Source organism: Pelecanus crispus, chromosome 6 (genome assembly GCF_030463565.1).
Source record: "Pelecanus crispus isolate bPelCri1 chromosome 6, bPelCri1.pri, whole genome shotgun sequence".
NCBI lineage: Eukaryota > Metazoa > Chordata > Aves > Pelecaniformes > Pelecanidae > Pelecanus > Pelecanus crispus.
Genome location: NC_134648.1, coordinates 22,393,436 through 22,419,673, shown reverse-complemented (window position 1 = coordinate 22,419,673; position 26,238 = coordinate 22,393,436). Strand labels below are relative to the sequence as shown.

The 26,238-nt window shown below is 40.3% G+C and overlaps 1 protein-coding gene across 1 annotated transcript; it reads left to right on the top strand.

Annotated features, from left to right (window-relative positions):
• The first annotated feature begins 117 nt into the window (after positions 1–117).
• On the top strand, positions 118–22,162 carry TESMIN (testis expressed metallothionein like protein). Its single transcript, XM_075712438.1, is given in 9 exon segments — positions 118–151; positions 885–943; positions 2,955–3,075; positions 14,848–14,924; positions 16,342–16,433; positions 18,185–18,287; positions 19,673–19,810; positions 20,362–20,537; positions 21,970–22,162. Coding segments are annotated over 9 exon segments (993 nt in total).
• The last annotated feature ends 4,076 nt before the right edge of the window (positions 22,163–26,238 follow it).

Genomic DNA, 26,238 nt, shown 5'->3' with positions numbered 1-26,238 from the left:
AAATAGTTATAAATAAACCATTCTTTTCTTCAGGTGTTCAGATCATTCATACCTCCAGTTACAGGTGAGAATAAATGTATTTGCTATGATTAATTTAAAGGAATCCAAAACAGTACTATGCAGTTACAAAACTTGACCAATTACTTAAATGGTAAGTGCCCCAAGTGATTGAGAGGGATTTTTTTTTTTTCTCCTCCTATAATCATAGGGAAGGATTTAAATAGCTAAATAAATTAATTTCTGGATTTGGCAAATTGCAGTATGAGTCTTTTCTAGTAATGTTAATATAACTAAGAATGTTTGAAAGGAGAATGGACCACTGTTTGTTCATGTATGTTCATGTTGCTTCAACCATGTAGTTCAGTCTTTTCATTTTCCCTTCCTCTCATACCACCTGCCCATTCCTTCAGGGGACTGTGAAGAAGATATTCCTTCTTGCAGCACTTTTTTTTTTTTTTTTTTTTTTTTTTTTTGTTAGTTGAACAATGTTTGTATTTCACTTTGAAGTTTGAAAGTTAGGTTGTTTGCACTGATGCTGCTGCTGACTATAAGCTTGTGAGCAGTTGTTTGATGTGTTCTGGACATAACCTGTTCACAATCCTGCTCATGGTTAAACTGACTGCTAGGTTTGATCTTATGAGGTAGTTTATCCTGAAGCTAAATGAATTTTACCAAATGGGCACAATAAACCTTTTAAAGACATCCAAAAGACCCAAACTGAAAAAAACCCAGCAAGTCTGTTACAAAAGAATATTAAATATTTCTTTCACAAGAATGTAATGCTGTAGTGACATCAAAATCTCTTTTATTGATGCAGTATAGGAGTTCTTGCTATAAAACACTGATTTTTTTGTAAACAAAACGTGCTTTATTTTATCTACTAGAATTTTCCAGTGATATCTGTGGCTTACCTCAAACTAGTGCTTCTGTCTATGATGAAATAGTCAGTATGCATGCAAGATTTTTTTATTATTGGAAGAATCTGTCCAAGTGTTGAATGTCTAAAATGGGATTTATTCTAAGTGCCAGGTGAAAGGTTCTTTCAGACAGTCCTGTCTGATCTGTTCACAAAAGAGAGGGAAAGAAAAATGTTGCTCCATAGATTTCCTACGCTGCTATCGTGGAGGAAGGAAGAATAGCATCTGGATTTTTCACCTGTTTCTGTTCCTATTGGCTCAAGTCTAGTAGGCTTGTGTCTGCCACTTGCACGTTCTGGTTCCAGTTCAGGCCAGTTAGGGAGGGGCCTTCTCCTAAGGCCACCTGAACACAAACTGCCTAGTGGGACTCAGCCAAATACCCTTGGTTGGCTGATTAGTATTTGAGCCTGTATCACATGTGCAGTGTATATAAATGAACAGAGCTGAGGATGGAAAATCTGGCTTTAACATTAACATACCCTGCCTATGGAGAGATGTTCTTTGCAACTTAATTATTCTCTTAAAATGAGATTTCTGAAAGTTTTGTAGCCAGGTTTTTCAAGGTTGTCCATTTGGTGTTTAAAAGTGTGTACTGAGAGGAGCAAGACTTCATCTGGAAGTGTGACTTTTGTGAAGATGACACTGTAATGTGTAATGTTAATGGATCAGCAAGATTGGTGATAAATTAGTTTTCAACAAATGCAAGTAGCACCACATCTATGATGGAATGCCATGACACACAGTAGTTGATCACCGTAACAAAAGTTCATTTTGGAACAATCTGATTTATAGGTATAACTGCATTTGCAGTCCAATCTCAGATGACTATTTCTTTCTTAGACTAAATCCCAATGATCCCCAGTCAAGTTATATAATTAAAGATTAATTCTTATTTTGCATAATTTGCTGTGACTATTGCCTAGCTTCTCCAAGGCAGAAGAACACAGTTGATGCTTCATGATTTTGGAGACACTGAATGCCATTGTTACTGTGAAGTATGTTACTGTTCATTGTTATTCTTCAGGAATATTTTTACTTATAAGCAAAAATCATTCTGCCATTGACAAGTAAATTAACTATTCTCAGTATTATATTTGAATACAATCCTTGCTTTAAAATGTATGATTTATGCAGATAAATTTTTAAATTTATTGTATTTGCTTGGAATTTAAAGTAGATTATAAAGCATGCCTGTTATGATTTAAAACTATATTTCAGGCTGAGGTAAGAGAGGCAGTTGGTAATGTTATTGAGAATCACGAAGACAGAGCAATTTTTCAGAGTTCAAATGTTGACGAGTCTGGCTGCAAGTTATTAGCATTGCACAGTGTAGCAGAGGAATCCAGATATTCACACAGAAATTATTCCAACCCTGTGGTAATTATATCCTGTAATTGATAGCAAAATTATGTGCTAGAGAAAATTAACTTACTTTTACCATGCTAGCATCAGGAAGTCCCACTTAGTACGTGCTGTATCAAGAATAATAAGGCAGTCCCTTCCTTGGACTCACAGTCTAAATTTTATCTAGATATCGTGCTATTTTATATATATCTATAAACCCCCATATTATTTTCTATTTAACAGCTGGAAACAAACAAACAAACAAAAACCCCAATGTGAAGATTACTTCATCTGAAGGAAAAGTCTTGATTTAAAATCACAGCTAAATAAATTAAATGAAACATGAACAATTACAATGGCATGTTCTGGTTAGGAAACTGAATCTGAAGCCAGCACACTTGTACATAGCTAGAGTATACTCTACAAAGCCCCATGGAGCAATTTAGAGAACCAGGAATCCATATCACCTAGGCTGAGGGGCTACAGTGTTAGATCTCAATAGCTGTTTCCAAAAATAAATTAAGGGTCAAAAATCAAACATCTTAATGCATAATGATCCATTTGTTTGAGAGATTCCAGTCTGTGATTATGAAGCTTTGTAAGACAGGTGGTACTCTTACAGAAACCTTTATATCTATATGCTTAGAATTACAGTTTCTTAGATGAAAGCTAATCATTCATTATTCATTCCAGGTTATCTGCCAGCTGGAAGGAGGTACTCAAATACTCTGTGTAAACAGTTGTGGCACACAAGAACTCAAACCAATTCATCTAATTCCTGAGTATCACGACCAACATAATTTTCTTCAATCAGGTACAATATAAATGAAAATTATCTTCAGTTTGTCAGATAGTATATCATAGATTGTTAATGTGCAGCTGTATGTGTTTATGTTCTGTCGTGGTTTAGCCCCAGCCAGCAACTAAGCACCACGCAGCCGCTCACTCACTCCCCCTACCCCGATGGGATGGGGGAGAGAATCGGAGGAGTAAGAGTGAGAAACACTCCTGGGTTGAGATAAGAACAGTTTAATAATTGAAATAAAATAAAATAATGATAATAATAACAATACAATAATGATGATAATAATAATAATATACAAAGCAAGTGATGCACAATGCAATTGCTCACCACCCGCCAACCGATACCCAGACAGTTCCCGAGCAGTGATCGCTGCTCCCTGGCCAACCCCCGCCAGTTTATATACTGAGCATGACGTCATATGGTATGGAATAGCCCTTTGGTCAGTTTGGATCAACTCTTCTTGCTGTGCCCCCTCCCAGCTTCTTGTGCACCTGGCAGAGCATGGGAAGCTGAAAAGTCCTTGACTAGCATAAGCAGTACTTAGCAACAACTGAAACATCAGCGTGTTATCAGCATTCTTCTCCTACTAAATCTAAAACACAGCACTATGCCTGCTACTAGGAAGAAAATTAACTCTATTCCAGCCAAAACCAGGACAGTATCCACCCTTTATTCTATACCATCTACGTCATGCACAGGCCCTCCCCTTTCCAATGTGTTCTAATTAGTCACTACCACTTTCCCTATCTTGATATATACACACAGATATCATTCCCTTCGTCTATGGGCCATCCCTCTAAAATGTCCATTGAGTTCATTTAGTCCATGACTTTGGGTTCCATCTGTCATCACAGTCTTTCAGAGCAGGAGAGGTGGTGTGCAGTGTTGGATTGTTGCATGCTGAAGCCAATTCTCATTCCAACACGGTTTTATCAAAGTTCATTTTCATTAAGCTGGGCAATTCTTACTGTAATACCATTGATGTGGCATATAGCAACCATAACATACAGTATTATATACTTAACATTAACGTACTATATTGTTATATTAACATGTCATGAATGCAGGTTTGTGAATCCTGCTGATTATGTCAATTTACTATGAATGAGTGACTTTACACAGTTTGATTTAGTAACAGTTAGAATTTACTTGCAGCAAATTGCAGAATTTGATTATAATATTTTTAATAGCACTCAATCATCAATGATTAATAAAGTGATTAGACAAAATTGATCAAAACAGTGTCTTAGTTACAGATTCAGAGATGGCAAGGTTCACTCTATTACTACATGGAAGTGCATAAAGGAAAATTAGGTTACACTTGGGTGAGAGAGATTGTGGATGCTGGGGATAAGGAGGACCCTCCTGTTGAGTCACGAGGTTCAGAATAGACCCCCTTGCTTTCTAAACTCCTTCTCAGAGAGGAGTCTAGGTGTGGCTAGGCCTACTCTTAGTCTCAGACTTGGTCAATGGTTTAAAAGGAATAAGGATAAGGCAGCAGTATAAGACTCACTTTTAAATTAAATCGTACATCTACAGACTACTTAAACTGATTCACACATGCATACACACAAATATGTATGCATATATAAAAATGGTATACCTGTTAAAAATTCCCCTCGAGTTCAGTGAAATACATCTAATGTCTTGGCATTTCTCAACAGGCGAGGGTTGAGCCTCAAGGAGTGAAGGTTTTCAGCCCAGGCTCCACTGTCAGTCTTCGGCAATGGATTTCTGGTTGTAGCAAACTTTCAGGGTTTGCTGGCTCTGAGAGGTGTCTCGCTCAGACGGAGATGCTGGTGCAGCCTGTGGCAGTTCAGGAGAGCTCAAAGGGCCTCACTTAGGATTGCTTTTTATAGGATTGTGAGATGATTGACTTTAATCACCAGTAAATTTCCATCCGAGCCACAATTCAGGTCAGCTATCGTTGGAATTCCAGCAGCGATGATATCACTCTGTTTCAAGACTGTCGGGGTAGCTGTTTGTTCTTGCTCCCCTCGTTAGCCATAATACAAAGATTTTGATAAGGACAGGGCCGCTCTTTGCTTCAGCCATGTAGGAGTTTCTGGTACAATTAAGGGGTGCTTAACTGACCAACTCGCTACACAAAAGCTGCGGCCTGGAATTCCTGAGATGGTAAAGTGGCCAAAGAGAAAGGAAAAAAAAAAGAGGGGGGTGGGAATGCACCACCACATAACATTATACCATATTATTATATTAACATACAGTTAAGAGATTACATACAGTATTATATAGCAATTAACATCATACAATTCAGTTCATTGATTATTTTCACCCCAAATCAGATTCCCTTGAGGTACACATTGGACTTTCCCATCCTTTCACATCACCCACCAAGTGCACCCAGGTCCTTGAGCAAAAGCAGTCCCACAAATGGGTTTGCCTTTGCCAGGGGGGGAAGTAACCCAGACTGTCTTCCCCAGCATATTTTTTATGTGCACTACAGGGACTTCATCTCCTTCTACAGTACGTAAAAGTTTTGATTGGGCAGGGCCAGCTCAATTGGCAGATCCCCTGGTGTTGACTAACCAGCTGGCTTTTGCTAAATGTGTATCCCAATGTCCCACCACCCACTGCTCTCAGGGTAGTCTTTAACAGTCCATTGTATTGTTCGATTTTCCCGGAGGCTGGTGCATGGTAAGGGATGTGATATACCCACTCAATGCTGTGCTCTTTGGCCCAGGTGTCTATGAGGTTGTTTTGGAAATGAGTCCCGTTGTCTGACTCGATTCTTTCTGGGGTGCCATGTCATAGAATCATAGAATCATAGAATCATCTAGGTTGGAAAAGACCTTTAAGATCATCCAGTCCAACCATTAACCTACACTACCAAGCCCACTCTAGACTAATCAAGGGTAGACCAGACTAAACCATATCCCGAAGTGCCACATCTACCCGTTTTTTAAACGCCTCCAGGGATGGTGACTCCACCACCTCTCTGGGCAGCCTGTTCCAATGCCTGACCACCCTTTCCGTAAAGAAATTTTTCCTAATATCCAGTCTAAACCTCCCCTGGCGCAGCTTAAGCCCATTTCCTCTTGTCCTATCGCTAGCTACTTGGGAGAAGAGACCAACACCCACCTCACTACAACCTCCTTTCAGGTAGTTGTAGAGAGCGATAAGGTCTCCCCTCAGCCTCCTCTTTTCCAGGCTAAACAAATGTCACCACAGGACTTGCTTTTCAAGGCCCAGGATGGTGTTCCAGGTGGTGGCATGGGGCATGGGATATGTTTCCAGCCATCCGGTGGTTGCTTCCACCATGGTGAGCACACAGCATTTGCCTTGGCGGGTTTGTGGGAGTGTGATATAATCAATCTGCCAGGCCTCCCCATATTTATATTTTAGCCATCGTTCACTATACCAGAGGGGCTTGAACTGCTTGGCTTGCTTGATTGCAGTGCATGTTTCACATTCATGAATAACCTGTGCAATACTGTCCATAGTTAAGTCCACCCCTTGATCACGAGCCCATCTATATGTTGCATCTGTTCCTTGATGGCCTGAGGCATCATGGGCCCACCGAGCTATAAATAATTCACCCTTATGTTTCCAGTCCAGATCCACCTGAGCCACTTCAATCTTAGCAGCCTGATCCATCTGCTGGTTGTTTTGATGTTCTACAGTGGCCCGACTCGGGCACGTGAGCATCTATGTGACGTACTTTTACAACCAGGTTCTCTACCCAGGCAGCAATATCTCGCCACAATGCCGCAGCCCAGATGGGTTTGCCTCTGTGCTGCCAGTTGCTCTGCTTCTATTGCTGCAACCACCCCCACAGGGCATTTGCCACCATCCATGAATCAGTATAGAGATAAAGTACTGACCACTTTTCTTGTTCAGCAATATCTAAAGCCAGCTGGATGGCTTTCACCTCTGCAAACTGACTCGACTCCCCTTCTCCTTCAGCAGTTTCTGTGACTTGTCGCACAGGACTCTATACAGCAGCTTTCCACCTCCGATGCTTTCCCACAAGATGACAGGACCCATCAGTGAACAGGGCATATTGCTTTTCATTTTCTGGCAATTTATTATACAGTGGGGCCTCTTCAGCACGTGTCACCTCCTCCTCTGGTGATATTCTAAGGTTTTTTCCTTCTGGCCAGTCCATGATCACTTCCAAGATTCCTGGGTGACTGGGGTTTCCTATTCGAGCCTGTTGTGTGATTAGTGCAACCCACTTACTCCACATAGCATCAGTTGCATGGTGCGTAGAGGGGACCCTGCCTTTGAACATCCAGCCCAGCACCGGCAGTCGGGGTGCCAGCAGGAGCTGTGCTTCAGTACCAACCACTTCTGAAGCAGCTCGAACCCCGTCATATGCTGCCAATATCTCTTTCTCAGTTGGAGTATAGCGGGCTTTGGATCCTCTGCATCCTCGACTCCAAAACCCTAGGGGTCAACCTCGAGTCTCCCCTGGTGCTTTCTGCCAGAAGCTCCAGGTAGGGCCACTCTCCCTGGCTGCAGTGTAGAGCACATTTTTAATATCCTGCCCTGCCCGGACTGGCCCAAGGGCTACTGCATGAACTCTCTCCCGTTTAATTGGTTCAAAGGCTTGTTGTTGCTCAGGACCCCATTTGAAATCGTTCTTCTTCCGGGTCACTTGATAGAGAGGGCTTACGATCTGGCTGTAATTTGGAATATGCATTCTCCAAAAACCCACAATGCCTAAGAAAGCTTGTGTTTCCTTTTTGCTAGTTGGTGGGGACGTAGCTGTTATTTTGTTGATCACATCCATTGGGATCTGATGACGTCTATCTTGCCATTTTACTCCTAAAAATCGGATCTCCTGTGCAGGTCCCTTGACCTTACTTTGTTTTATGGCAAAACCGGCCTTCCGAAGGATTTGGACTATTTTCTTTCCTTTCTCAAAAACTTCTTCTGCTGTATTGCCCCACACAATGATGTCATCAGTATACTGCAGATGTTCTGGAGCTTCACCCTGTTCCAGTGCCGTCTGGAACAGTCCATGGCAAATGGTGGGGCTGTGCTTCCACCCCTGGGGCAGTCGGTTCCAGGTGTACTGAACACCCCTCCAGGTAAAAGCAAACTGTGGCCTGCACTCTGCTGCCAAAGGGATGGAGAAAAACGCATTAGTGATGTCAATTGTGGCATACCACTTGGCTGCCTTTGACTCCAGTTCATATTGAAGTCCTAGCATGTCTGTCATGGCAGCACTCAGTGGCAGTCTAACTTCGTTCAGGCCACGATAGTCCACTGTTAGTCTCCACTCTCCATCAGACTTTCGCACTGGCCATATGGGACTGTTAAAGGGTGAGCGAGTCTTGCTGATCACTCCTTGGCTCTCCAGTCAATGAATCAGGTTATGGATGGGAATCAGGGAGCCTCGGTTGGTGCAATATTGCCGCCGGTGCACTGTTGTGGTAGTGGTCGGCACCTGTTGTTCTTCGACCCTCAGCAACCCCACAATAGAAGGGTCCTCTGAGAGACTGGGCAAGGTGGACAGCTGTTTAATTTCCTCCGTCTCCAAGGCAGCTATACCAAAAGTCCACCGGTACCCTTTTGGGTCCTTGAAATACCCTCTCCTGAGGTAATCTATGCCAAGGATGCACGGAGCATCTGGACCAGTCACAGTGGAGTGCTTCTGCCACTCATTCCCGGTTAGGCTCACTTCGGCCTCCAGTACAGTTAGCTGTTGGGATCCCCCTGTCACTCCAGAAATACAAATGGGTTCTGCCCCTCTACAGTTTGATGGCATTAGGATACACTGTGCACTGGTGTTCACTAGAGCCTTATACTCCTGTGGGTCTGATGTTCCAGGCCATCGAATCCACACAGTCCAGTAAACGCGATTGTCGCTTTCCTCCACCTGGCTGGAGGCAGGGCCCCTCTAACACTGGTCACAGTATTCGCTGTTCACTTCCTGTAAATGTGAATCAAAAGTCCCTTGATTAAGATCGGAAGTAAAATTAGCCCTCTTACTCTGTCTGGGGAACTGCTCACTGGAAACTGGAGCTGCAATTTTCCTGGGAGAACTGCCTTTTGTAATAGTTTTTCCTTGCAACTCGCGCACCCGTGCCTCTAGGGTCGAGGTGGATTTTTCCATCCCACTTCCTCATGTCCTCTCCATGATCATGCAGTTAAAACCACAGGGTGCCCCGTGGTGTGTATCCTCTATATCCTCTCTCTTGAGCATAAGGACGTTGACTGCTAATGGCCGAGATAGTGGTCCATACAGGTGGGGAGTAGGACAGATCCTCTCTGAGTTGTTGGAACTCTTGGCACATTTTTTCAGACAGTTTTTCCACAGCCGAGACACAGGCCCATAGGGAGTAAGAGATACTTTCTTCATATTCCCAGAGTCGGCCAGCCACTTCATCCACCATTGGTGCCTCGTCATCTTTCCAGGCCAGTATTGCCAATGAGTTGGCATACGATGTTGATGCACTCTGTACCACCTTCCGCCACATCGGTTGTGTGCACCTGATTTCATCTGGATCTTTGGGTAACTGCTCATCGTTCAGGTCACTATAAATCACCTCCAGCACGCCTAATTCCCTCAGGTACTGGATACCCTTCTCTACAGTGGTCCGTTTGCCTGGACGGTATATAACATCCTCCTTGAAGGGATACCTTTCCTTCATGCTTGACTTCATGCTCGCCTCCAGAGGCTGTGTTTTTGCCCCTTTTCCAATTGCTTTGTCAATGCCCCCTTCCCTAGAAAGGGATCCCAGCTGCTTGGCTTCCTTACCCTCTAAACCCAGGCTACTGGCCCCGTTATCCCAGCATCGGAGCAGCCAGGTGATGATGTGCTCACCTGGATGACAACTGAAATCTTTTCGCATATCTCACAGCTCACTCAGGGATAGGGATTGAGTGGTTACCATCTCATTTATGGGTTCTTCCTCCTCTGGTTCTCGTGAAGGCCCTGGTTCATCTTCATCCCTTACTAAATGAGCCGATTTCCTCGTGTATTTTTTCTTCTGTATAGGGCCAACTGATACTGGCGCGGGTTGGTCCTCTGGTTTAGCCGCAGTACCTGTTACTGGGGTTGGAGTGGTATCAGTACCTGTGGTGGGAGTTGGCGTAGCCGCAGTGCTTGTGGCTGTGGTTGGAGTAGCTGCAGTGCCTGTGGCTGTGGTTGGAGTAGAATAGAATAGAATCATAGAATCGTTTAGGTTGGAAAAGACCTTTAAGATCATCCAGTCCAACCATTAACCTACGCTACCAAGTCCACACTAAACCAATCAAGGGTAGACTAGATTAAACCATGTCCCAAAGTGCCACATCTACCCATTTTTTGAACACTTCCAGGGATGGTGACTCCACCACCTCTCTGGGCAGCCTGTTCCAATGCTTGACTACCCTTTCCGTAAAGAAATTTCTCCTAATTTCCAGCCTAAACCTCCCCTGGCGCAGCTTTAGGCCATTTCCTCTCGTCCTGTCGCCAACTACATGGGAGAAGAGACCAACACCCACCTCACTACAGCCTCCTTTCAGGTAGTTGTAGAGAGCGATAAGGTCTCCCCTCAGCCTCCTCTTCTCCAGGCTAAACAATCCCAGTTCCCTCAGCCGCTCCTCATAAGGCCTGTGTTCTAGACCCTTCATCAGCCTTGTTGCCCTTCTCTGAACACGCTCCAGCAACTCAATGTCTTTCTTGTATCGAGGGGCCCAAAACTGGACACAGTATTCCAGGTGTGGTCTCACCAGTGCCGAGTACAGGGGAACAATCACCTCCCTGCTCCTGCTGGCCACACTATTCCTGATACAGGCCAGGATGCTGTTGGCCTTCTTGGCCAGCTGGGCACACTGCTGGCTCATGTTCAACCGGCTGTCTACTAACACCCCCAGATCCTTTTCAGCCAGGCAGCTTTCCAGCCACTCTTCCCCAAGCCTGTAGCGCTGCATGGGGTTGTTGTGACCCAAGTGCAGGACTCGGCACTTGGCCTTGTTAAACCCCATACAGTTGGCCTCGGCCCATCGATCCAGCCTGTCCAGATCCCTCTGCAGGGCCATCCTACCCTCGAGCAGATCGACACTCCCACCCAGTTTGGTGTCATCTGCAAACTTACTGAGGGTGCACTCAGTCCCCTCATCCAGATCATCGATAAAGATATTAAACAAGGCTGGCCCCAAAACGGAGCCCTGGGGAATACCGCTCGTGACCAGCCGCCAACTGGACTTAAATCCATTCACCACAACTCTCTGGCCTCGGCCATCCAGCCAGTTTTTTTACCCAGTGAAGACTACGCCCATCCAAGCCATGAGCTGCCAGCTTCCCAAGGAGAATATTATGGGAGATGGTGTCAAAGGCTTTGCTAAAGTCCAGGTAAATGACATCCACAGCCTTTCCATCATTTACCAGGCGGGTCACCAGGTCATAAAAGGAGAATCAGGTTGGTCAGGCAGGACCTGCCTTTCATAAACCCGTGCTGGCTGGGCCTGATCCCCTGGTTCATCTGCACTTGCCTGTTGAGTTCACTCAATGTGAACCTCTCCATAATCTTTCCTGGCACCGAGGTCAGGCTGACAGGCCTGTAGTTCCCCAGGTCCTCCTTCTGGCCCTTCTTGTAGATGGGAGTCACATTGGCAAGCCTCCAGTCATCGGGGACCTCCCCTGTTAACCAGGACTGCTGATAGATGATGGAAAGTGGCTTGGCAAGCTCCTCTGCCAGCTCCCTCAATACTCTTGGGTGGAGTAGCTGCAGTGCCCGTGGCTGTGGTTGTAGTGGCCACAGTGCTTGTTGTTTTGTGATCAGATCCAGAGACTTTCTCTTTCACTTGAGGGTGCTGAATAGTGTTGAACAGGGCTCGATAGGCGTGGGCCACTCCCCAGCATGTTGCAATGATTTGTGTCTCTCTGGAGTTGCCAGGGTGACAACATTTTTTTTTTCAAATACTTTACTAATTCTTCGGGATTCTGCACTTGTTTAGGGGTGAAGTTCCAAAACACTGGAGGTGCCCACTGTCTTAGGTGCTTGCCCATACTATCCCACACACCCTGCCACTCATAACTCTCCAGGCTTGGGGCAGATCTCTGGATGATATTCTTAAATTGCTTACTAACCTTTGTCAAAACCAAAACAATATTCCCAAGTATCAATAGAAGTATCTTAACTGCCCAGGGATGTTCAAAATACTGAAAAGGTTTTGTAATGAGGGAGGAAGCATTATAGAAGAAGGCAGTGAAGGTGCCATTTTGTATTTCCTCCACAACAAAACTCTCCGAGGAAAAGGTATAATTGCTAACTCTCTCCATGAGGTGGTACCCAAAGTACAGTAATGACTTGTGTGTGAAACCCAGATACCAAGCAATGCTCAAGGTCAGGATTTTGATAAGCAACCTCCCTAGCAAAAGATCATGAATCACTGCAGAGCATAGCACACTGCACAAACCAACAACAAGCTTTAACATGTACTGCAAAAAAAAAGAATATGGCGCAGATCAGATGAACTAATATCGCGACTGGCAACTGTTAACAGACTCCTTAATACACGCTTGTTAATCTGTTATTATCTCTAACCCTTCGAGCCCCATGTTGGGCACCAAAAAGGACTGTCGTGGTTTAGCCCCAGCCAGCAACTAAGCACCACGCAGCTGCTCACTCACTCCCCCTACCCCAATGGGACTGGGGAGAGAATTGGAGGAGTAAGAGTGAGAAACACTCCTGGGTGGAGGTAAGAACAGTTTAATAATTGAAATAAAATAAAAATAGTAATGATAATAATAACAATACAATAATGATGATAATAATATACAAAGCAAGTGATGCACAATGCAATTGCTCACCACCCACCAACCGATACCCAGACAGTTCCCGAGCAGTGATTGCTGCTCCCTGGCCAACCCCCGCCAGTTTATATACTGAGCATGACGTCATATGGTATGGAATAGCCCTTTGGTCAGTTTGGATCAACTCTTCTTGCTGTGCCCCCTCCCAGCTTCTTGTGCACCGGCAGAGCATGGGAAGCTGAAAAGTCCTTGACTAGCATAAGCAGTACTTAGCAACAACTGAAACATCAGCGTGTTATCAGCATTCTTCTCCTACTAAATCTAAAACACAGCACTATGCCTGCTACTAGGAAGAAAATTAACTATTCCAGCCAAAACTAGGACATGTTCTTCAGCAGCAACAGTGAGAGATGAGCCTAAGCTAATGTAGCTATCACCAGTTATTATTTTACTTTCTTTTATAACTGAAAAATTTCTAGGCACTTCAGTGTAATAAGAATGATGTAATGGGTATGTTGAATTTATTGAAAGTTTTTAATATACAGATTACATTCCATATAAAGCACCTGCATACATTTGCATTTACCCTAGCTTGCCACCAAGTGTCACTGTTTCTCTATAAATGAAAAGCAGTGTTGCGGGCTATGGATATACTTTAGTTTTGGGATTCAGAATGCCTCACTAATATTTACATAATTATGTGAACTTGAAATGCCATCAGTTTTTAAAGTCGTTTCTGAGATCCTAAAGTTAATGCTATTTAGATGGAGTAACACATTTTAATCTGAGCAACAACAAAGTATTTGAGTGTAGTTTAGTTTTAATTTAAAGAAATATTTCTTTACCTAAATATGTCTTCCTCAAAAACATTATTAACATGGTTTATTTCATTATTTATTATTATAATTTTATTACAGTGATGTATTTTGATAGCAATGTGAAAACAAAGCCTTTTAATATTGGGCATCATACAAGCACAAATATTGCTCTCGATATCAATAGGTGCTGAGTGTGACTATCTCTGACCAGATGGTCCAGGTATGGAGCCTGTTTACTTATATTTGTCAGAAGCCATTGGAAGAGTAAACCAGGGACATTCAAGTTAAAGGTCATGTTCCTTTATGAAATTCAAACTCTCATTCATTTCCTGTAATGTTAGGGAAGAAAAAGCTGAGGACTGCACTGGCATATGTTTTTTAGTTTTTATTTGCTTAAGCTTTCTTCTGTTTTACTCATCTTCATAGCAAGTAAAAGAATTAGGTCCAGAAATTATATAAAAAAGTTTCTGGGGGCTAATCTCTTCAACTTTTGAATTAAGCTGTCCTTTAGCTTCTTCTTTTTTTTTTTTTTTTTCTTTCTTTAGATGGGAAGGAAGGAAGTACAGGTATAAGATTCATCTTGTAATTTTACTATGACTGATGTTTGCTTTTTTCTGCATAGGCTAGGATGCTTATGTACTTACATGCAGTTCTTCACCAGGACTTACACAAAGACTTACTCTTACAGCTATGGTTTTCTCCACGGGTTTTTAGTAATTTTTTTCATAAGTTAAAGACCTCTACTCCAAATGCTCTCTCAGAACTCTGGAAATCTGTAAAATAAGAATTCAGGATAAATATATTTAATTGTTTCTGACATTTTCTTATTTTATCAAAATATTTCAAGTCTGTGGCATTTGAATTTAAATGTATTTGATGTCATAGAATAAAAACATCCTGTGTTCAAATTTCTAGCTGACAAATTGGTGCTGGGTTCTTCTGTCAGGGGTATTTTTGTTTGGTCAGGTTTTTATTCTTGTTTTTTCACAATGAGAAAAACATTTCTGGAGAAAAAACTTCTAGGTCCTTCATTGACACTATTTATTGTACAGTAAGTTTGGATTCAAAACTAAATTCTAGGAGAAAGTGCTAACAGAGGACAGACAGCCTCAGGTAATTTTTTTTTATTAACAAAAGAAGTTGAAGATACCAATTTGCCTATATACTTAATTCAAAAAATATTTATGCATAAATGAAACTTTATACACTGTGAGTAGTCCTGCTGTCTTCAGGTAAATGTCTTCTTTTCAGATGCGGACATCCCTGTGACAGCTGTACTGGGGCAGTTTTTGCCTGTTCCAGGTGAACTAGTTCTGAATGAACAAGAGGTAAAGAAACTTTATCCTTTAAACTTGTTAAGTACAATATACACTCTTTTGCCTTTTCTTAAAATGGGTTGTTAAGTCTATGTTGGGAAGTAACAATGATATGCATTTTCTAAAGACACTTTAGCTAGTTTGGACAGATTAGTTTTGCACTCAGTATACTTTTTGCATATAAAGGTTTCTGACTTCAGCATTTTCTAGAAGTAATACCAGAATTAAAAATACAGTTTTCCATAAGAAAAATAAATTTATTCCAGTTTCAAAACCTTGAATTTGGTATTATATAATTATGTTATTTCTAAGAACCATTTTAAGACTCTTTTGGAAAGCACATTAACTTTTACCAGAAGAAGGGGAATATTTTCTTCCAGTAGGATTTTTTACACTCTTTTCTCTTGATTAGGATTTAACAGTCATTAAGTCTTTCTAATTTTTGTCAATTATCTTTTTGTTGATGAAAATCGAACAGAAGGCTAAAAATCTTTGCAGGTGTTTGGCTTCTCATGTGTTACTTCCAACAGAGCTGGTAGGAAAAATCACTGCAGATTTTTAATTGTTAACTTTTGATTTGTGTGAAGTGAATATGTGATGTTGGTACAAACACAACAAATGGTTTGTGGGTAGCAGCCACTATCATAAAACAGGGAATGAAAAACCGAAGGGTCAGATCAAACAATTACTGTCTCTAAAGGCAGTATATCTGAAAATTGGTGCCTAAACATTCTGGAGCAGTGATGTAGACAGGCTTGTAATACTTCTCTAGCTTTATCCCAAATTAGTCATTCCCTAGATTTCTTCTCTTGCTTTAAGTATATGAATTTTCCTCCTCTTTATGGTCAGCTAGATTAATCACCTATTAAAATAACAGTGATGTTCAATTATTCACTGTTCCTCCATTACCAGTAATATCAGGGTATTGTTTTTCCCTTGTCTCTCTCCATAACCAGGCCCTTATTAGTCATATGTCTGAAGAGACAACAGATCTGCAGTGTGTTTTCTTGGCCTGTGAGCTGATTCTTTTTTTAAATTTTGCTTAGTCTTCAACCAATTAGATGTCATATTGCAGCTGAACATAATGTAAATCATCCAATCACTAGTGAGTTTCAATTGACTACTAGAATTAAAAGCAACTGAACCTAGAATTATCAGTAAATTGAAAATAATGCACCAACACTGTAGCACTGAAAGCTGGTTTTGGTTCCCTGCATTGGGAGAAATGGGTTTCCTGACATACTGAATGGTTTCCAAGAAGAGATGCATGCCGTTTTCATGACTCTACTTCCATGAGTTTTTATCAGTAACCTTGGCAATCAAATTATCCCTGAAGTATTTTCTTTGTGTTACTTTTTCTCTGTTAACTTACAAGAGTATTTTTTAAAAAGTTAGTATAAATGGGATATATGCATTTTATCTTGAACAGTTTGAAAATGGACCCTTACAGCCAGTAGCTAGCACTGCTACATTCCATCTAGAATCAAATCTGCACAGGCCAGTGAAAACGACCTCGGAGGGGTAAGATGTGTGAAACATCTTGCATCCATGATGACTTTTGAATTTTAAACTGGCAGAGAATCCTAGACATTTTCATGTTGCATTGCTGCTTCTGTCATAACAAAAATGCAGTTCTGTAAGAATGCTTTATGTATATAGTGCAGCAAGTGATGTGTGCTAATTCAATATAAACTAGCACAGAGTGGCACAAAACTACAGTATTCTGCAGTATTTGTGAACTGTAGTGTTCTGAGGGCTTGACACAGCACTTTCCTACATAAAAAGGGTTGCATTGTGTGCAAAGATGTGAAAGAAACACTGCCATTCAGTGTGTTTCAGCTGTTTATCTGTAGGGAGTTAGTATTTGCTGTCTAGTTTGTTTCTTTGGTGTTGTGGTTTTTTCTTTTTTTCAGAACTGGTCAGACACCTTGCATGATATTAGGAAAAATTTCTTCATGGAAAGGGTTGTCAAGCATTGGAACAGGCTGCCCAGAGAGGTGGTGGAGTCACCATCCCTGGAAGTGTTCAAAAAACGGGTAGATGTGGCACTTTGGGACATGGTGTAGTGCGCATGGTGGTGTTGGGTTGATGGTTGGACTGATGATCTTAGAGATCCTTTCCAATCTTAATGATTCCTAGTTTTTACTTTCATTAAAAAAATAATCCAGCCACCAAGCCAGGAAACATGAAATTACTACTCTACCCTTAATTAGTTTAGTGATGGACTTGGTAGTGTTAGGTTAATGATTGGACTGGATGATCTTAAAGGTCTTTTCCAACCTAAACAATTCTATGATTCTGTGATCTTGGTAGTCATGATGCCAGTCATGCCAGGAGGTCAAGACTATGTAGCATGGTTTCAGGTTTTCTTAGGATCAGTGCAATTGTGCTGTCCGTTTGACTGAAAAATATTTAATTTTCTAAGTTAATTGATAAATTTCCAAATCTAATTAGCATGTGTTTTGCCTGTATTTCTAATACTAATGGAATTCTTTTAATAATATTTAATTGCAGATAATTTTTAAATAAGAGGCAAATGCAACCCCAGTGCGAAAGGTGGGAGAGCTTTGCAGTTGCACAACCATTACCAGGTTGTATGACTAAGGGCAGACCTGTCCCAAGTAGTGAGAGCTGGTGGATAGAGGGAGATTACAGGTTGCTTATTCTCTTTTTTCTCATGCACTCTGTGAGGCCACAGTTATTAAGTAGCACCAATATTGGTGTAAAAAAATAAAATCAGTATTTATTGTTTCAAAACTACAGAATAATTAGTTTTCATTGTAGTTGTATTTGTATAGTTTTTTCTAATTTTTTTTTCCTTTTTCAACCTGTGTAGCTTACCTTTTGGTTCAGGGGTGACAAAGTCTAAGAAACCATGTAACTGCACAAAATCTCAGTGTCTTAAATTGTAAGTAATAGTTTATCAACATTTAATAAATGCTAATAACAGTGTATGGATGAAAGGACAAACATACAAGAAATGTGTGCTTTAAAATGAACAGTACATACTTGTCAAAAATTACTCATCTGATACTGACTTCAGAAGATCCACAGTTGATGTAAACTAGTGTCACACAAGCTCAAAATTTGGTGCAAAGGTGTAGATGACTGCATATAATCCAAAGTATGAAAAATAAAAGTAGAAGCTAGAAGAATTGTTCAGAGCATATCTGGAAAATTCTATGTAGAATATAAATGCTGTATACTAAAATATAATTTCTTTGTCCAGTTAATCTTTTAATTTCTTATGTTATTTTACATGTTAATCATAGATATTGTGATTGCTTTGCCAATGGTGATTTTTGCAACAACTGCAACTGCAATAATTGTTACAACAATCAACTTCATGAAACTGAGCGATTTAAAGCCATTAAGGTAAAAAAAAAAGAAAAAATACAGTACATATTGGTATCAGCTTCATGTACGAAAAATACAGCAGTATTGTTTTTTACATTAGTTACAGTATTTGGAATATGTTATTTTTAACCTAGAGAAAGCTAAGCATTGCCTCTGTTTATTCTTACATAAAGAAATTTAGGGAAGGAAGTATTCAAATCCAAACTTAATTTCAGAAATTTTTTTCACTTGAAGAGAAATTTATTGTATCACAAAGTCAGACAGTAGTTAAAGGAAAACTATCCAAATTATTATTCTCATTGACAGATCTTCTGCAGTTGTCTGTGTTAGTCTTTCTGGTTGACCCATGCAGCAATGCAAAGTTGGCTTTCCTGGCAGTGGCACTGAACCCTGCACTAGGGAGAAGCAGGTTGCCTCTAACTTTGGAAACTGATTTTATTAGTGGAATAAAGAATAATATGTGGGCTAATTTTTGTGTGTATATCAAACTGCACAATCTGGGCAATAATTTAATCTAATATGTATGTTATGTTTTGTAAGTTTTAAAATTATAATGAAAAGTCTTATTCTACTGCTGATGCTTTAAGGATATGTTAATGGCTGTGTGCTTCTTGTATGCAGCCCTCCAGAACTCTTTTTGTGTCATTCACATCATTGCAGGATTGTACAAGATGTTGATCTAATTAGTTAGAGCTTTGCTACATCCAGCCAGTGACAGCCACAACAGTTTTTGCTGTCAATATGCAACAACTAGTTGTCAAATCAGATGTTCAGCTGATGTGGTTGTTGCTGTCTAAGCACTCCTTTCACTGCTGTAGATGGCAGCTTGTAGACCACAATAGATCTTGTTTGTCACTGATGAAAGCATGCCTGTGCCATCCATAAATATTGTACATAAAGAGCATATAACATATTTAACCTGCCTTTTACTAGTCCATGGCATTGTGAGGTCTTGGGACCTTAATTAAAATCTGCTGTTCCAATCCAATGCTGATTTCAGTGAATGGTCTTTGTATTGGGCCACTAATAAAATAAGAAATGTTTAAAACTTCTGAGACGTATGTTACTATGTATGCAAGGGTTCTTTCTTCACTGAGAACTTTTTATTTCTGGTGAAAGTAGTGTCAGCAGTGCAGAAAAACCAGCCCCAAGAGAAAAGTAGTGGGTCATGTAGGTTATTCCATAAAAACGATGTAAGTTGCTTCCTGTGGTAGAGCCAAGTTGGCTTAGTGTTCTGGAATCTTTGAATTTCTGCTCTCACATGCCATGGAAGACTCCTTTATCCATGGGCTTCATACCACCAGAATGGAAAGTAAGAACTTTGTTAAACATTGGATCACAGTCATTCAGGTGTTTAAAAAAATGTCATTGAATTTCTCATAATCTAGCAAAAAATGTTTTAGGCCTGTCTTGATAGAAACCCAGAAGCTTTCTTACCAAAGATTGGGAAAAGGAAACTGGGAGAAACTAAACCTCGCCATAACAAAGGATGTAATTGCAAGCGCTCAGGATGCCTCAAGAATTATTGTGAGTGCTTTGAGGTGAGTCAGGTGAACTTTCATCACTTACTACGTTAACATTGAATATATTCTGTAACTAGCAGTTGCTAAAAATAATCACTTCTCTTTTTCTTTGCATTTTTCATCATAAAACTTTTTGAACATAGGAGGCACAGTCTCTTTCTTGTCATGTCTTTAAATAACTGAATCTTGCTGAAGTTGATCAGCTAAATTTTTCGGTATCAGGAGCTGTCAGCCAATGCCTCACTCCAGAAGAAATGAGGAATAGCTTTCTGCTAATCCTGGTAGTTTCTTTGCATCCATGGTATTTTGTTATCTTGCAAAGTTATCCACAAATTGAGGGGAGGAGTGATTTGTCCATGTACAGAACATCAATCTCCACAGAGAATCCATGGAAAAAAAACTGTCTTGCCTACTCCTTACTGTGTTGATACTGATGGTCTTGCTCTGGGAGTATCCAAGACCAGCACATCTAGAATAAGTCCCTGGTGGTATAGCTCCAGTGGTTGCTCAAATGTATGTTTATTTTAAGATTTATAGAATTTTTATTCTAAATATTCTATATTTGCCAGGCTAAAATTATGTGTTCCTCTATTTGCAAATGCATTGGTTGCAAAAATTATGAAGAAAGTCCAGATGAAAAAAAACAGCTGAATGTGCTAAACTGCATGGACATTCGAAATAATGAAGGAAATAGCCGAATTTTAACATCAACATTCAAAACATTACCAAAATTCAAGAAAGGCAGGTGAATATTTGGAAATAGCAATGAATAATCTATTGGTCTGAATTCATTAAGTTTTCATGTAACCATTATCATAATTATCTAAGAAATGGTAGCTAAAATGACAGATGGCTTATATACGAGGAATTACTTCACATAGCATTTGCCATCTTGTTTCTATAAATAAAAAAGTCTCTAAAGGAGAGGCTATAATTATCATTTGAGAATATAGCATACAGAGTTCAGGGATGTATTAGTTCTACTTACAAAACAGCAGTTATTTATGTATCGATCACATATTTCATTCCCTCAACTTTTTTCCCCCTTAGATACTTTATGTTTTTCTGTTCTTAAATTTTTCTATGTTCAAGCATTTATTTCTAACAAAACCTTTACCAAAGAAGTACTAAGAAAATTATCTTATTAATATGTTTGTGATGTTCAGTTAACAAGCATGTTTATATTACTGCTTCTTTCCCATCTCTTCTTCCTTTGGTCCACCTCCTGTCAATTTTATTTGTGTTGGCAATTTGGATTGTAAAATATTCTAAGGTGGCTGTGGTATCCTGATATTGTTACGCTTTCTAACATAGTTGTAGCCTAATCTCTATTTTTGGTTGGTTTATAGTCATTTGCCTAATAAATAGAAACACCTGTTAATAACAACTAAAATTAATTAAACCACCTCTTAATTGATTTTAGGGAGCTTTACTCCAGGTTCTAAAATTTTCAGTTTATATATGTAATTTTTTTTTGCTTCTTTGCATCAAAGATTACCTTGAAATTCTTATCTGAATTTCATTTTTAAAATACTTTCTGATGATCTATTTTAAAAATATTTTAATAATTTCTGCTGTTGGTTGTGTATTGATGGGGCAGATGGTGCCAAGTTATGCCTTTGCTTGAATCACACAGTAGGATGAGTTAAGTTATTAATATAGTAGAATGAGTTATGATGTTAACTACTAGCAGTTTCAAGAGTTTATTCAAAGCAAGGCTGCTACGGTGCCATTCAGGGAATCCTTGAGGGGCTTCGTGCTGTTTCCTTTAACAGCAGTAGACTGAATTTACATTTAGTACTTCCTAGACCCTGACTAAGCCTTTTTAATACATTTCCTTGTATGTGAGGCAGGATCTGACTGCTACATGCAGGTGGAGGAAGAGGCTTGTTTTATAACCTTTCTCTGTCTGCACCTGTTGTGCAGCATTTGCATAGATTAATTATGTAGTGTGAACACAGTCTTCCATGTGACAAATTAGAAAAAACTGAGAAGCAGAAGGTATTCAGTGTGGAACAATGAAATTCCTACAAGGATGTATCTTACAGTAATAGTGCAGCTATTCTGATTCAGCTCTGTGCGTTCCAACTCGTAACTAAGTTTTGCAGTTTGTCTTTTAAATTTTTTTGTGTATTTAAAATGGAGATACTTCATACTAGTTTCTTTTCCCCTGTCAGACAACCAGCTGTATGTATATCTTGGGAAGAAGTGAAAGCAATATGTGCTCGTCTCCTGGTGCAAGCTGAAGAGGCAGAAAAAAGAGGTTACTCTGTCTGTCTAGCTCAGTGGATGATTATGGAGGAATTTGGGAGATGTTTATCCTAGATCCTGTGTGCATAATTGAAATCTAAAGGACTGAAAGTTGAATAATGTTCAATGCATTATAAAGCCAATAAGTATTAATATTGATATGTTACCATAGTCTCCACAATTTTGCTACTTAATGATCTTACTTTGATCTTTCCTGGGAATAATTTCATTGACTTCAAGCTGAATTCTTTCTGAATTATGCTGGTGTAAGTGAAACCAGCATGACATCCAGCATTTTTCCAAGTAACTTAATACTGTAGAAAGCTGCTTATATTTTCTACTAAAACAGATTTTCTCTGTAGTTAGGGCTTTTCTGAGCTGATTCTTCAGTCTTTACCTAGACTTTTATTAAAAGTAGGTTTAATTTAAAATTACTTTATTGGATGTTTATGTGAGTGGAGATGCAGTAAAAACAGTAAGAATCTGTGATCTTAGTTTGGTTATTTTATGAATTGTGAAACAATACCATTTCTAGTGGTAGCAGGCAAATCTACTAAGTTTAACTTTGGGTCTTCTTTATTTTGGCAACTTATTTCTGCTGTCTGCACATGTACTATTTTTGAGAAAAACAGAGCAATGTTGTCAGTAGGTTTGCTATTTACTGTTGGGAAAAAACCTCCATACCAGACTGTTCAAGATTAGATTTGTTAGACAGATGAGCCGTATAAAGAATAGGAGGAAGATGACCTCCTTTTTACTCCTATTGTAAAGTACAAGAGTTTGTGATGGGAAAATCTTTTATGTACCTAGCATTTAGAATTGAAATTTGCCGAATCCCATATTTGCAATCCAGTTTCCCTTAAAACTTGGAATAGTTTTTTTTTAATTATTCATTTTTTCTTATGTGGACATTTTCTATATGACATTTCTTCCTCTTCTCATTCTCTCTGTTGAGATAATAGTAGATTTTATTTTCTCTAACAGGAGTAAGCTATTTGCTGCCGTGTTTCTGGAAAAGAAAAAAAAATTAAAATTGTCATCTAAATTAATTGACAGATTATATAAAAATTAATGGGTTTTGCTTTTAGACATTTTATGCTAAGTTAACAATATATGCTTAGATATTTTTGACATTTATACTTAAAAGAATAAAGATATTCTCTATGTCATGTTGATTCATGAGAAATTCTTGCCAGGACAGCAGGTGAGACAACATGCCATTTTAAAATTTTGTTTAGTAAGAGAGGGGGCTTTTTTATTAGTAGTAGTTGATACGTGAGTGGATTGCATTTTATATCTTTGTTTTTAACAACTGCTGCTGGAGATTGTTGAAGGAGAAAATGGATTCTCAAAGTCCTCCATAAGTGATATGGCACCATTTGTATGCTTCATGCCTTCCTGGGCCCTTCAATTCCTAAAATATTTCTCTTGGTTTTGGAATTAATACCTACCTAAAGGCATCATCTTAAAAAGTATTTATTTCCAGGTGGAGTTACTATGAGGTCATAAGTCAGAAAAGCACACAAGGGCTGTAGAGTCAATAGGTACTCCTTAAGGAAACAAAGCATGAAGAAAATAAGAAACTAGCCTGTATTACTAAATCATGCCTTCCTTGAAATGAAATCTCAGAAATCAACTCACTAAAATTCCCAGTGGAGGTGAGGTTCAGTAGGATTAACACTAGTAAACAAGAAACTAGGGTTAGAACTAGTGACATAAGTATGGATTAAAAACAGCAATTAGGAATACAAATGCAAAATAAAATTAAATGTTGGGAGGAGTAGAAAAAGATAAATACATTGTAAGATGAACTGTTAGAATCCTTGAAAAACTGAAATTAGTGTAATACAGTCTCATCTTCAGGTGCATCTTAATTTGAATAACACGGCAGGAGACAGTGACATAAAATAAAATGGCAAGTTATTAAGCCCAAAAGAAAGAGAGATGAGCTCAAATGATGAGGACAAAATGATTAGGAAGAAAAATCATAATATTTTGACTAGTCAAGAGGTTGGAAAATAATAAAGAGAAAAAAATCACAGGGAAATTTTAAAAGAAATAATACAGAGAATTAAAATAGAATTAAAGTGGGAAAGTTAGGAAAATTCTACCACCGAAAGTAAAGTGTACAAGTGTAGGGCAGAGATACAATAGCATAGTAGGGGAAATGAATGAAGAATACATGAGCTACAGCTTTGAGCAACATCCCTAGGCTCTCATTTCTGATAAACATGATATATATATAATGCTGAGACTTTCACCCAGGATGCCAGCTAAGAAGTCTTGAGGGAAGGTTTCAGCATATTCTGCATAAATTTTGAAGTCACTGTATAAATTAGATGAGCATAAATGAAATTAATATTGATTTGATAATAAAAAATACAAGGCACTAGAATGTGTAAGAGTTTACACTGAAGCAACAAAAAAACCAACTACTACATGTAAAAAGCTGAAATTAATTATCTTTGTCATTATAGAGAGGTAAAACTGGTTTCAGTTAATATTTTTTATATTACAGATGGTATAAACTCAGTCTGTAAAAACACTCCCAGGCTCTGTGGTGACTAGGATTGTAATTATATTCTGAAAACAAAAAATAAATACAAAGCAGTAGTTGGTAATATAGAATGTAATAGACAAGCCTAGCAGAAGCAATTTCTATAATTAACAAACTGAAAAACTCTGTCAAAGGTGGTTATGTATTCAATAAAGAAAGCTAAAGAGGGCTTTAAACTAGGTTTGAAGGGGGAAGGGGATATAAACAGGCCCGCTAGTAAGGAGCCCAGGGGCGGCATGGCAACATTGGGGGCAAAATCGACAGCCCAGCTTAAGTGCATGTACAGCAATGCACGTAGCATGGGCAACAAACAGGAGGAGCTGGAGGCCCTTGTGCAGCAGGATGGCTATGACATAGTCGCCATCACGGAAACGTGGTGGGACGACTCTCATGACTGGAGTGCTGCACTGGAGGGCTATAAGCTCTTCAGAAGGGATAGGCAGGGTAGGAGAGGCGGTGGGGTGGCTCTGTATGTTAGGGAGTGTTTCGACTGCATAGAGCTTGACAGTGGTGATGACAAGGTGGAATGCTTATGGGTAAGGATGAGGGGGAAGGCTGGAAAGGCGGATGTCCTGTTGGGAGTCTGCTATAGACCACCCAACCAGGAGGTAGAGGTAGATGAGGCATTCTATAAGCGGCTGGCAGAAGTGTCGCAGTCGCTAGCCCTTGTTCTCATGGGGGACTTCAACTTGCCAGACATCTGCTGGAAATACCATACAGCAGAGAGGCAGCAGTCTTGGAAGTTCCTAGAGCATGTGGGGGATAACTTTCTAATGCAGCTGGTAAGCGAGCCTACCAGGGGAGGTGCCCCGCTTGACCTGCTGTTTACCAACAGAGAAGGGCTTGTGGGAAATGTCGAGGTCGGAGGCCGTCTCGGGCTTAGCGACCACGACATGATAAAGTTCTCAATTTTGGGTGATGCTAAGCGGAGGGGCACCAAAACTATTACCATGGACTTCCGGAGGGCAGACTTTGGCCTCTTCAGGACCCTGGTTGGGAAAGTCCCTTGGGAGGCGGTCCTGAAGGGCAAAGGGGTCCAGGAAGGCTGGGCCCTCTTCAAGAAGGAAGTCTTAAGGGCGCAGGAGCGGCCTGTCCCCGTGTGTCGTAAGACCAACCGGAGGGGAAATCGACCGGCCTGGCTGAATAGGGAGCTTTTGCGGGGACTCAGGGAAAAAAGGAGAGTCTACCGCCTTTGGCAGAAGGGGCGGACAGCTCAGGAGGAGTACAGGGATCTTGTTAGGTCCTGCAGGGAGGAAATTAGAAAGGCAAAAGCCCAGCTAGAACTCAATCTGGCCAGTGCGGTAAAAGACAATAAAAAATGCTTTTATAAGTACATCAGCAATAAAAGGAGAGCCAAGGAGGATCTCCATTCTTTGCTGGATGTGGGGGGGAACATTGTCACCGAGGACAAGGAAAAGGCTGAAGTACTTAACGCCTTCTTTGCCTCTGTGTTCAACAGCCAGACCGGTCATCCCCAGGGTACTCAGGCCCCTGAGCTGGAAGACAGGGACAGAGAGCAGAATGGAGCCCTCATAGTCCAGGAGGAAGCAGTTAATGAGCTGCTATGCCACCTGGACGCTCACAAGTCTATGGGGCCGGATGGGATCCACCCGAGAGTACTGAGGGAGCTGGCAGAGGA